This window comes from Piliocolobus tephrosceles, chromosome 17, assembly GCF_002776525.5.
Source record: "Piliocolobus tephrosceles isolate RC106 chromosome 17, ASM277652v3, whole genome shotgun sequence".
NCBI lineage: Eukaryota > Metazoa > Chordata > Mammalia > Primates > Cercopithecidae > Piliocolobus > Piliocolobus tephrosceles.
In genome coordinates this window covers 73595391-73608408 of record NC_045450.1, presented here as the reverse complement: position 1 = coordinate 73608408, position 13018 = coordinate 73595391, and the positions used below count along the sequence as shown (strand labels likewise).

The 13018-nt window shown below is 63.2% G+C and overlaps 1 protein-coding gene across 1 annotated transcript in view; it reads left to right on the top strand.

Annotated features, from left to right (window-relative positions):
* The window catches only part of CBFA2T3 (CBFA2/RUNX1 partner transcriptional co-repressor 3), a 79104-nt gene that overhangs the window by 50558 nt on the left and 15528 nt on the right, over positions 1 to 13018 (top strand). The window contains exons 4-10 of the mRNA XM_026447377.2: positions 822 to 1063; positions 1338 to 1427; positions 6718 to 6899; positions 7587 to 7807; positions 10081 to 10166; positions 11800 to 11998; positions 12466 to 12980. Coding sequence (XP_026303162.1) covers positions 822 to 1063; positions 1338 to 1427; positions 6718 to 6899; positions 7587 to 7807; positions 10081 to 10166; positions 11800 to 11998; positions 12466 to 12980 — 1535 coding nt within the window. The remainder of the gene's footprint in view (positions 1 to 821; positions 1064 to 1337; positions 1428 to 6717; positions 6900 to 7586; positions 7808 to 10080; positions 10167 to 11799; positions 11999 to 12465; positions 12981 to 13018) is intronic.

The following is a 13018-nucleotide window of genomic DNA, read 5'->3' as shown; positions in this document are numbered from 1 at the left end:
GGGAGGCACTTGTTTTGGGGACATTGCTCGGGGCTGGGAGGCACTTGGTTTGGGGACATTGCTCGGGGCTGGGAGGCACCTGTGGGGGAAACTGCTCAGGGCTGGGAGGTGCCTGACTGGCACCTCCAGTCAGTGTGGGGTGTGGGGTGTTGCTTGGGAACGTCATGCCAGAGGTGGTGGCAGCTGGTCTTTCGGGGCAGAGCGACTTCTCATTTTCCAAGTCTTCTGCGCCTCCAGAAAGTGGGAACTGAGCCATCAAGCCCCCGTTGTGTGGAAAAGCCCCTCGCTCCCTGTTCGCAGTGAAAACCTGAGCCAGCCTGGTGGGTCGGTGTCTTCCAGGCCAGGTGTAGGGGCCACACCCCTCCTCAGTGTGAAGGGCCTGACTTCAGCCCCAGAGCAAGTCCCACGGGTGGTGCCAGGCAGGGGAAGCCACACTCAGAACGCAGTCACTCCACAGCCACCACCATTTTGGATGCCATCCCAGCCCTTACCCACTGGGGACCTGGGGCAAAGAGGCTTCACCTCCCTGGGTATCCATTTCCACGTCTGTAAGCGGGTGTGTGTGACCTCTCAGAGCAGGGCCGGAAGGACAGATGGTCAGCACACAAAGGTCCGGCTCAGCTGCCCTGGGCGGGCCCAGGGCTCCTGCTGTCATCCTCAGCACTGCTGTCCTTGTGTCCCATTATTGTCGCCATTGCTGTTGACATTGTCACCTTGGTCGCTGCTGCCCTCACTGTCGCCATCTGGGCCGTGTTGTCACCGTCACCTTCGTGTCCTCGTGTCTTGTGTCCCTCGCCCTCACACCTGCTTCCCTCCTGCAGTGATGAACGGCAGCAGCCACTCGCCGACAGCCATCAGCGGCGCACCGTCCACACCCAACGGCTTCAGCAATGGCCCGGCCACCTCGTCCACGGCCTCCCTGTCCACACAGCACCTGCCCCCAGCCTGTGGGGCCCGGCAACTCAGCAAGCTCAAGCGCTTCCTCACCGCCCTGCAGCAGTTTGGCAGCGACATCTCCCCAGAGATTGGGGAGCGCGTGCGCACGCTGGTGCTGGGCCTGGTGGTGAGTTGGGCAGGGGCAGCCAGGGCCTTGGGACGTGCGTATTCCCTCCGTTGAATGAGGATGCAGCCATGGCACGGAGTCCGCACGTGGGCTGCATGCTGACGACTGGGCGTGGACCCGCTCCCATGATGCTGCCTGCACCCTCCCAGGTCGTGCCCAGCTCCTGGGCTGCCTGCCTGCTTCCAACATGGAGCCTCCTCCTCAGGCGTGGGCGGGCCAGGGCTGGCTCATGTGCCGAGCGGTGCCGGTGTGAGGTGGGTTTTCTCCCCTGCAGAACTCGACGCTGACGATCGAGGAGTTTCATTCCAAGCTTCAGGAGGCCACCAACTTCCCTCTGCGGCCGTTTGTCATTCCCTTCCTGAAGGTAATGGCAAACCCATCCCCTTTGCTGCGGGGGCCTCCTTAGAAGGCCCCTAATCCTATTCCTTGCCAGTGTGGACAGGCGGGAAGGGGCTGATGTGGCCGGATAGACAGGTGGGTGAAGAAGTGTCAGGCGTCGATCTTGGCCAGCCTAGGACCTGTGGTGCCCTAGGGGAGCACTGCGGACTAGTTGACTAGTCAGGGTTGATTCCTACCAGTTAAGGCCTGAAAACTGGTTCCCAGACTGGAGGATTAGTCCACCACTGAATCCAGTGCAGGACAGAGCTGTCCGGTTCGGCTCTGGTTGCCGCTGGCTCACTCCACAGGTGATTTCTGGGCACAGATGATGTGCCAGCGTGGGGCGAGGCTCAGGGACAGGGCCCAGGACATGCAGCAGGTCCCTCCTGGAGCCGGCACCTGGGGGTGGGAAGGCGTTGGGTCCACAGCCACCGTCAAATCTGCAGCTGTCCGTGGTGGAGAAATGTTCCGAAAGTCTCTTGCCTGGAGGCGTGTTGGTGAGGACTGAGGATGAGGGCGGAGCTGGGTGCAGAGCCAGCCCAGGGACTTCCAGACAGCAGGAACTGCATGTGCAGAGGCCCCGAGGCGCGGGACGCCGGGTGCGGAGAGGCCCCGAGGCGCGGGGCGCCGGGTGCGGAGGCCGCCTGAGGCGTGGGGCGCCGGGTGCGGAGAGGCCCCGAGGCGTGGGGCGCCGGGTGTGGAGGCCCCGAGGCGTGGGGTGCCGGGTGTGGAGGCCCCGAGGCGTGGGGTGCCGGGTGTGGAGGCCGCCTGAGGCGTGGGGCGCCCGCTGTGCTTGAGGGGCAGCAGAGGGGTCAGTGCGACTGGAACAGAATACGTGGGGCTGAGAGAACAGAGGTGAGGGCGGGAGGCGTGGACAGGCGGGAAGGGTCTTACGTGGCCATGTAGGCAGGTGGATGAAACAGGTCACATGCTCACACCCAGATCAACCGTGGACCAGGGTGGCAGCACGCGGGGCTTGTCAGCTATGCAGGCTCTCGGCCCGGCCGAAACCGACTGCATCAGAGCCTGCATTTTTACAGACGCCAGTCTGAGGAGCGGGGATTGCCTGAGGCCAGGAGTTCAAAAACAGCCTGGGCAACACAGCTAGACCCCATCTCTACAAAATTGTAAAAGTTAGCTGGGCACTGTATGCACCCATGGTCCCAGCTCCCTGGGAGGCTGAGGTGGGAAGATCGCTTGAACCCAGGAGGTCGAGACTGCAGTGAGCTGCGATCATGCCACTGCACTCCAGCCTGGGCAACAGAGCAAGACCCTGTCTCTGAACTAATGAATGAATGAATGAAGCCAGTGATTCCCATGGGAGAGTGATTCCCACACACAGGCAAATGGGACAGGCACGGAAGTGCCGTGGAGTCAGACTGCCATCTCTGCGGGTGTCCGTTTCCCCAGCCGCACATCTCTAGCAGGAGCTGAGGAAGGGTTCCCCAAATGTATCTGACCCCATGACCCTCTCTGCTGAGCACGTGTTGGGGTCCGGGTTCCATGGAGCTTAATTGGGAGCTGCCAGTCTGGCCGCACCTTCGGGCCCACCTGAGCACTGCCCGCCCTGCTGTGGGCTCCATCTCAGCTGGGCCAGGCCTCCCCTCAGGGGTCCAGAGGACAGACCAGATCAGACACTCCCTGGCTTGAGCCCAACCCTGCCACTTAGCAGCTGTTGGCCCCTGGGCTAGGCCAGTTCCTCTCTGCCTCGGTTTCTGCATCTGCAAAATGGAATCATCTTCAGGCTGTTGGGGAGACAGCACGGAGGGACACGTGGAGAGAACGGGCCTCACTCCTGGGCTCAGGGGACTCTTCCACCTCAGCCTCCCAGGTCGCGGGGACTGCAGGGAGGTGAGGCACGTTCTGGATTCCCGCGGGGCATCGTGCAGGGATTTGAAATGTCCCTTAGCGGAGGACGAATTGCTTCATGCAGATCTCTCACAGCCCTGTTGACACCTGTCAAGGTGTAGCATAGGCACTGCCATGTTCCTGATTAACAGGTGGGGAAACTGAGGCTCTGGGTTCCCCCTAGGTGGTGGAGAGTTGGAGCCAGGGCTCAAACCGAGATCTGTCAAACTCTAAATGCCATGGTCGTTACAGGGCACGCCCAGGGCCAGACCCTGATCCCCCTCAGTCCCTCCCCAAGGGGACCCCACATCACACTCACCTCTGCTGCCACCCTCCCTCACCCTCTCCCTCCCTCCCTCCTGCCCTCCCTCCCCCCTGCCCAGCCTCCTCCGCTCCTTCCTGCCCTCCTTCCCTCCCCCACCCCCTCCTTCCACCCCCTCCCTCCTCCTGCCCTCCCTGCCCCTCCCACGCCCTGCTGTGCTTATGCTCCCAGCTGGTGACAAAAGAGAAGCTTCTGGAGTGTCAGGAGCCTGGGCCCATCTGGCGTCGTTTGCAGTTCGTTAGCGGTCCTTCTCTTCCCTTCCCTTCTTTTAACTTGCTACAGCCCCCACTCCTCCCAGTCTTTGGGGACCCAGCCACCCTTGTTTACCCGAGGAGCAGGGTCAGGCAGAGAGATGCCACAGCGTCCCCACCCCTGCCTCCACCAGGCCTACGGCCTCTATCCATGACGCCTGGTCAGGCCCTGGTGTCCCCCGGCCGCACCCCAGCATGGCGCCGCCCACAGCACTGCTCTTGTGAGGGCACCGTCCGCCTCAGTCTCCCCTCGGTACACAGGGGCTCCCACAGCCTGTGTGGTGCAGCTGCAGCCCAGGGCCAGCCCACCTCATGCCCCCACTCGGGGCCCAGGGCCAGCGGGACATGAAGTCCGGTCACTTCTCTGACATGGAGCTTCCTGGGGGGAGGCCGGGAGGATTTGAAAATAAAGCTAAAGATCCTGCGGCCAGTCCTGCTTCCAGGGCTTGTTGCTCAGATACCAGCCAGAACCCTGGCCCGGCTGTCCCACCCAGGGAGTCGCCCTCACCCCGCCCACACCCCGCCCACCCATCCCCCACCCCGCCCACACCCCTACAGGGCAGCAGCCCCTTCAGACGCAGAGTGTAGTGGGGGAACCCGACCTTCCCAGGCCAGACAGGAGGAGCCTAGTGGGAGTGACCCCCAGCCACCCCCTTGGACCTCGGTGTTCCTGACGTAGCCTGGGCTAGGGGAGGGGTAGCACCTTCCCGAGACATCCACAGCCCCCAGGCCCCAGTGTGGGGCACCCTCACGCAGCCCTTGGAGACATCATCCTAGAAACGGCAGGAATAGTGGCTAAGGGGCGGGAGAGGGTGGGGGCCTGCCTGGCTGGAACCCCAGCCCTGGCTTGCGTCCTCTCTCTGGTAGCTGGGGTGGTGAACCCCCCGCACAGGGCAGTGGGAAAGGACGGAGCTAATTTACCCGGAGCTCGCCAGAGCCCGTCTCGGCCGGAGTCTTCACGGTGCCATGTTGCAGATACAGCAAGGATCAGAGAGGTTAAGTGAGCAGCCCAAGGCCACAGCCTCTCTATGGCAGAGCCCACGGTCAGGGAGGCTTTAGCTGGGTGCTTGGCAGAGCAGCGGAGTCTGCGAAAGCCCTTGTAGCTCAGCTAGTGCCTCAGCCACCGCTGCCATCGCTGCGAACATCACTTCCCCAGCCTGAGTTCGCATCTGTGCAGAGGACAGCTTCGGGCGTTCTGCAGTCAGAGCCTCCATTCGGCGGTGGGGTTGGGGCATTTTTGACCAGCTCAGTTTGTGTAGCATTTTAGTGGTGACACCTCCCGGGTGCCCTGGACTCCTGGGGACAGAGTGGGGACACTGCCTCGAAGGAGGCTTTGCAGGAGGCTCCCACAGGCCCCACCCCATTCTGCAGGCCTGGGGGAGCCATTCCCTGCTGGCCGAGGGCAGCGATGCGTCTGGCGCACACGCTAGTGTTGCCCAGTCCTGGGTCCCCTGCACTCTTCCGAGCCTGCCCCACACGCGGCCCAAGGGTCAGGCTTTCCAGAAGCCTGGGATGCAACCCCACCCACCGCCCTGGCTCCCAGCTGGCCCCAGCCGGCCCCAGCCAGCCAGGGATCCAGATGTTCCCCCTGCCCTAACCGCGACCAGCCGGTTCCCAAACGGGCCAAGGGGAGAAGGGGAGGCCCCTGGGGAGGGGCTGATGAGGGAGGGAGGATGTTTGGCTCCTCAGACCTCCCGGGACCTCGTTTCCCAGCTCATGCTCCTAATGTGCTCGACAGATGGCTGGTTGGCCCCTGTTCAGCTATCCAAAGAGAAAAACAGGCCCGCAGCCGGCACTGCTCGAGGGCCTGGTGGAAGCACTCATGGGGAAGGGGGAGGCGCTGGCGGGAGAAGGCGGCGTGGCAGCTTTGAAACGCATGAGAAAGTTGGGGAATTGTATTTATTTACAAATGCTTAGAACCACTGGCCCTCCCAAGTGGCCTGCTGCTGGGCCCCGGTCCAGCACGCTCAGGGTCCAGCCTGTCCGCCCTCCTGCGGCAGCTCTGGGAAGACTTTGAGAGCACAGCTTGCGGCCCAGCGGTGCCAGCCTGGAGCCAGTGGGCGCCGTGAGTACTCACAGACGCCAAAGGCAGGGTCTGCGCCCGAATCCTGTACACTGGGCCGTCCTTCGGCCGCACGCTGCGGAGTCCTTACCCGCAAACACGGAGCCCGGTCTTGAGGCTGTCCTCACCGAGGCTGGAGGATCACTGAGCACCACGTGCTCAGAGCAGCGCGGCCACAGAACACAGGTGTTCACCTCCCAAGTCCACACTCCGTTGAGGCCAAGGCTGGAAACCAGCAGGAAGGGAAGGGGAAGCTGACTCTGAGGGGTTTCCCATCAGGGCTGGAGCAGACATACTGCCCGTAATCTCAGCCGGGTTTTACTCCCAGCTCCCTCGTGTGAGGGCCTGCAGACCCGGGGCTGCCTCCCCCTCTCTGAGCCTGCATTTCCCCAGCTGTGCCCGGTCATGTGGTGCCTGCTGGGCGGGGCGGGTGCAGGCGGGAAGACTAGCCGTGATCTGCTGCACCGTCTTCTCCAGACGGCGCGAGGGAGCTGGGTGCAGTGGAAAAGCCCCAGCCTGGGAGTCCAGGATCTGGGCTCAAGCCTCACACGCCCCACGTCGCTGTGTGGCCCTGGTGAGGCACTCCTGCGAGCCTCGATGCCCACTCTCCCACGGCACCCTCCCACGGCACTGCTAGGAAGGAACTTGAGGCCCACAGAGGTTGAGCACCTAATCTTTGAGGCCCGAGGTCAAGTTGAGCTTTCAGCCACCCAACCCAGGCCCCCTCTGCTCAGACTTGAGCAGGGCTGTGCACCCCTGCACGCCCCCCAGACCCTCCTTCCCCACCCCACAGGCAAACCTGCCCTTGCTGCAGCGGGAGCTCCTGCACTGTGCACGCCTGGCCAAGCAGACGCCCGCCCAGTACCTGGCCCAGCATGAGCAGCTCCTGCTGGACGCCAGCGCCTCCTCCCCCATTGACTCCTCAGAGCTGCTGCTGGAAGTCAACGAGAACGGCAAGAGGAGGATACCCGACAGGTACCTGTGGGCTCCGGGCATCTGGGCTGGGGGCACCATGGCCACGCGGCTCACGCTGCTCCCCTCTCGGTAAGAGAGGGAACCACTTCTGGGGCTGCAGGCCCGGCCAGCCCACTCGGGCTGAGGGAGCATGGCGAAGCATCCTAGGGCCAGCAGGCTTGGCGGCTGCACGGGCAGACACCCCAGTGGGCTGCAGACTCAGATGCTCCGGGGAGCCTAGGAGGACAGGGGGGAGGCTGGTGGGAGGATGGCTCTCCCCTGTGTGCTGGGTGTGGACTCTGAGCGTCCAGCGGTCCAGGGTCCCCAGGTGCCTGGGCTGGGCCCAGTCTGCTGCTCCAGATACTCTTGTGCTGCTGCTGCCCAGGGGGCGGGTGGTCTCCAGTTACGGGAGGCTGGTGTATCCCTCTCCTCGTTCCCAGAGCAGCGAGTCCGGCTCTTTGACCACCAGGCCTCAGGATCCCATACAGCTCGAGCAGGGGTTGAGGCTGGCATAGGCCCCGGCAGAGGGGTGGCGAGTGGGGGTGCCAGGCTGGGCTTCCCAGGGCTGGTGTTTTGCTCCATGTTTCTGTCTCGCCCTTACGTGTCCTCTTTCTCTCTGCCCACACCTATCTGCCTCTCACCCCGCCTGCACCTCTGTCCCTGGCTCTGCGATATCCACTGCCCCCACCCCGCCTGCTCTTGGGCTAGGACCAAAGAGAACGGGTTGGACCGTGACCCACTGCACCCCGAGCACCTCAGCAAACGGCCATGCACCCTGAACCCTGCCCAGCGCTACAGCCCCAGCAACGGGCCCCCGCAGCCCACGCCACCGCATTACCGCCTGGAGGACATCGCCATGGCCCACCATTTCCGAGACGCCTACCGCCATGCGGACCCCCGGGAGCTGCGAGAGCGCCATCGGCCACTTGGTGAGCAGTGTGGTGGGGCAGACGTGTGGAGGCAGGTTACAGGAGCACACGTGTGCCCATGTGTGTACACCTGAGCATGTGGGCGCAAGGCACCACGGGCAGCTGTATGCACCCGAACTCAGGAGACCCCGTCCCCCCTGCCTGGCACCATTCGGGGCCAGGAGGGTCCTGTCCCCGCCGGGGCAGGGTGGTGGCTGCAGAGGGGCCTGTCCTGGGCCCTGAGCCCACCTCTCCCCCTGGGGTGTGCAGCCTCGGGCCTGGAGCTGCCCACGTGGTTCTCATCCGAGTTTGGCGATTCCTACAGTGCACCTGCAGGCGGGTCACATGGCTCTGCATCTCAGTGTCCTCCTCTGTCAGCTGGGTCAGACCAGAGTCCCACCTCTCAGAGTCCAAGGCCCGGGGGAGTTAATGCAGAGTCCAGCAAGGGCTGCCGTGAGGCCTGGCTGGTATCTAGAGCAGGTGGTGGGCATGGAGACTCAGAGTGAGGCCTGGCTGGTGTAGATAACAGAGAGGTGGGCACGGAGTCTTGGCCTGAGGCCTGACGGGCATGGATAACAGAGAAGTGGGCATGGAGTCTCGGTGCATTTTACCCTTCACTCGTTCCTGAGCCCGTCAGCAGGGTAGCGTCAGCACCCCCATACCACAGATGAGGAGACTGGAGCCCGAGAGCACACATAATGTGCTCACAGTCTCATAGCCCAGCCTGCCTGACTTTTTGACAGCCTCTGTGCTGAGGACCCAGAGATGGTTAGGCCCAGCCCCACCCCAGGAGCCCCCCAGGACAGGCTGCAGGGAGGCCTCCAGTCTGCCATGCTGAGACAGAGACCCGGGGCACGGTGGGGGCCCAGCAGCCGGGTCAGCAGAGGCCTTGCCCTGCACAAGGCCATTTCCCAGCCCCCACCTTGCAGAAGGTTCCAGGGCCTGGGCCCAGGCAGCAGGTGACGGCGTCTGGCATGCTGCAGCCGGGCCGGGCAGGTGCTGACTCCCACCCGCTTCTGCTAATACAAAAATAAACACCAGCTGTCGGGCACGTCTCAGCCACTATTTTGGTTGGGGTGTTGGTGCCGGCTGCAGCTTCACAGGCGGCAGAGCAGGGTGGTGACTTTGAGCTGTGGCTGCCACTTCCTCACCTCCTCTGCAATTTGGGGGAGCCATTTCAGGTTCAGGGGCTAGGATATCTTTAGGGGCTGAAAAGGATCCAAAGAGGGAGACCTCAGCCCCGGGAAGCATGAGCCATGGCCGAATGCAGAAAACAGTGGGGCCTGGAAGCTTCTGATGTCTCCAGAAGCCGTGGGCACAGCCACCACGAAAGAGTTGGCCACTGCCAGCATCACGTACGTCTCCCGTGGGTGCAGCCACCACGAGTCATCCACTGCCAGGGGTCACTCACATCTCCTGTGGGCGCAGCCACCACAAAACAGTCGGCCACTGCCAGGCGTCACTCACGTCTCCCGTGGGCCCAGCCACCATGAAAGAGTCAGCCACTGCTGGGCATCACTCACATCTTAGTTCCTGGTGACCTGTGGGAGTGGCTCCTGTAGCTTCAGTCCTGGAGCCTGTCAAAAGGGAAAACCTGAGACACGCTGCATTGAACAGAGTTTAACTAAGCAAAGAACAACCCCCGAATAGGACAGGCCTCAGAGCCAGCGTGCTCCGAGAGCCCTGGCCTCCGCATGGCTGGTGGTGTTCACAGGCAGAGACAGGAGGCGGGTGCCGAGGCGGCATGGTTGCATGTTGCTTGGTGTGGCCTCATGTTGAGTCGTGGGCGCCTGCGGGTGACCGCAGAGGGCTGCTGTGAATGACTCAGACCAGCTCCTCCCAGCGAGGTTACCCGTTGGTTCACGGGCTAAGGCAGGTCCAGGGCATGGTGTGACTTGGCACTGAGGCATCCTCAGGCCACGGTTCGTCTAACAAGGCCTTCCCAGACAGTGGCTGAGGACAGCGCTCCAGCTCCAGCCAGCCTCGGTCCACACCCCACCTCCACCGCTCTTAACCAGGCTTAGTTTCCTCAGGTGCAGGACTGAGACTGGACCCTCCCTTGGAGGCGTGTACCAGGTTGCAGGGGAAGAGCAGTCGGCCCAGAGGCCCGGGCAGCTCAGTAACCCAGGCATCCTCCACATTCATCAAGTCAACCAGCCCTTCTGTTACCATGTCTGTAGTCTCCAGTGGGCACAGCCCATGGGTGGGGCCTGGGAGCAGAGGGCGGGGTCTGGGAGAATAGGGCGGAGCCTGGCTGTGGGTGGGACCTAAGCATGCACCTCCCCCATCCACAGTGGTGCCTGGGTCCCGGCAGGAAGAAGTGATCGACCACAAGCTCACAGAGCGTGAGTGGGCAGAAGAGTGGAAGCACCTCAACAACGTGAGTGTCCACACAGCCACGCCCATGCACACAGCCATACCCACACACAGTCACGCCCACACAGCCACACCCACACACAGCCATGCACAGCCACGCCCACACAGCCACAGCCACACAGCCACACCCACGTGCACAGCCACACACATGCACACAACCACAGCCACACACATGCACACCACACCCACGCGGCCACACCCACACACACAACCACACCCACACACACAGCCACACCCATGCACACAGCCACACCCACACACAGCTATACCCACACCGACACACAGCTGCACCCACACACAGCCACACCCATGCAAGTCACAGCCACGCCCACACAGCTACACCCCAAAGCCATGCCCACCCACACAGCCACACCCACAGATAGCCACACCCATGCACACAACCACACCCACACAGAGCCACACACACAACCACACCCACATACAGTCACAACCACGCACACAACTACATGCATACATAGCTACACCCACACACAGCCATATCTGCATGGCTACACCCATCCATAAACATGGCCATGGCTCTGCCCCATGGGGCCTGGGGCTGCTAGAGACAGCAGGCCTGTGTGGGTGCCCCTGAGCTCAGTGCCTGCCTGTGTGGCCTGCCCCATCCCTGCCCAGCTGCTGTGTCCTTCACCTGAGCCCCCTCCCCCACTGTGGGCGCAGGCATCGTGTCTGGTGCAAGGCAACGCGAGAGGCACAGGGAGGAGGATTCCTAAAACCATCATGGCGGGCCTTGCCTTCCCTCCACTTACTTTCTGCTCACTGGCTTCTCCCAGAGTCTATCCTGAGTCTTACAAGAAGTGTGGGGGGAAAGCAGTGCTGAGGCCTCTTTGAGGTAGGACATGTTAGGGGACGGTCCTGGAACTGGGCTCGTGAGAACCCACCCCCCTCATCCCACAGCACGTCCAAGGAGGGGTCGCCGGGCGCAGGGCCAGAACCCCTCCCAGCACTGTTGTCAGCCTCATCCCTCACCCTCCTCCTTTTTGGAAGGGGAGCCCAGGCAGAAAGCCAGGTCCCTGAGGCAGAGCCGCCTGAGCGGGTTAAAAAGGAGAATCGTGCCGGGCGCGGTGGCTGACGCCTGTAATCCCAGCACTTTGGGAGGCCGAGGCAGGCGGATCACGAGGTCAGGAGATCAAGACCATCCTGGCTAACACGGTGAAACCCCGTCTCTACTAAAAAATACAAAACATTAGCCGGACGCGGTGGCGGGCGCCTGTAGTCCCAGCTGCTCAGAAGGCTGAGGCATGAGAATGGCGTGAACCCAGGAGGCGGAACTTGCAGTGAGCCGAGATCGCGCCACTGCACTCCAGCCTGGGTGACAGAGTCAGACTCTGTCTCAAAAAAAAAAAAGGAGAATCGTAAACTCCTGTGTGCGTCTAAGCATGTGTCCTGTGTGAGTCTGGTACCCCAGGCGCCCGGCAGTCCCAGGCTAGGGACCCATCGTTCCGAGCGGTAGAGGTGGGCCCTCCCTCACCCCCTTGCCCTCGTGGGCAGTGGGCTGGTCGGGCACCCATCCTGTCCAGGGCTCTGGCCGAGTGGGCAGCACAGGGAGTGTCCGGTGCGCCCGGGTCCCTCCGAGGTGCTGAAGCGCTCCGCCCCGCCCATCCGCCCGCCCCCAGCTCCTGAACTGCATCATGGACATGGTGGAGAAGACACGGCGCTCGCTCACGGTGCTGCGCAGGTGCCAGGAGGCCGACCGCGAGGAGCTCAACCACTGGGCACGGCGCTGCAGCGACACGGAGGACACGAAGAAGGGCCCCAGTCCCGCCACGGCCCGGCCCCGCAGCAGCTCCGCCGGCCCTGAAGGGTGTCAGCTAGGTGTGTGGCGGGTGGGTGGGGAGGGAGCAGACACCTGGGAGCTGCCAGGCAGGCAGTGCAATGAAACGCCAGGCAAACAGTTTCACTTGAGAAAGAGGCACCTTTTTCACTTCGTACAGAAACACTGCCTGGTCTCCCAGGAGCCTGGAGCTCAGGGCGTCCGGTGGGCCGGAGGCTGAGCTGGGAGGCCCTGAGGGTCTCTGCTCCTCTGCCTCAGTGATGAATACTGAAACCCGGAGAGGCCCAGGACACACACAGCTCCCAGCCGAGTCCAAGGTCCACAGCTCCAATGCCCCCCCATGCCCGGGCACCGCCCTGGGTGCCTGGCGACTGAGCAAGACCTTGTCCAGGGGTACCTGGGCCCTCCCCCAGGGACGCGCACACTCATGCCATGCACTCAGGGCCCAGCCAGGGTGGGGAGAGGCAGCCGCGTGGCCCATCCTGTGTGACGTTGGCCCCTGTTTCAGACGTGCCCCGGGAGTTCCTGCCAAGGACCCTCACCGGCTACATGCCCGAGGACATCTGGAGGAAGGCTGGTGAGTGGGGGCTGCCCGGCGAGCCGTGCTGTGGGAGGCCAGGGCCCCAGATGCCCCTCAGCAGCTCAGCTATGAGGAGCTTCTGTCTCCATCTGGGGACTCAAGCTGCGGGGCTTTATGCATTCCGCTGTGTGGCTCACAGCGCGGTCAGAGTAGATCCACACTCAGGGCAGGACAGCTGCTCTCTGCGCCGGCCAGGAAACGAACCTGTGGCCGCCCAGCAGAATAAAGTGGGTCCCAGGAGGGCATGCAGAAGCGCACACACTCGGAGCCTGGGTGCGTCAGGCACGCGGGGCCAGAGTCTGGGCAGGACAGAGTCAGAACATGGGCAGACGTGGAGCTGGGCGCTGGGCAAGGCTGTGGGGATATTTGCTTATGCTGTGGGGACCAGACGTGGGGGAGGGGCTGGGGCAGAGCTGGATCTGTGGGTAGCGAGAGGGGTTAAGGTTGGGGTTGGGGTTGGGGTTAAGGTTGGGGTTGGGGT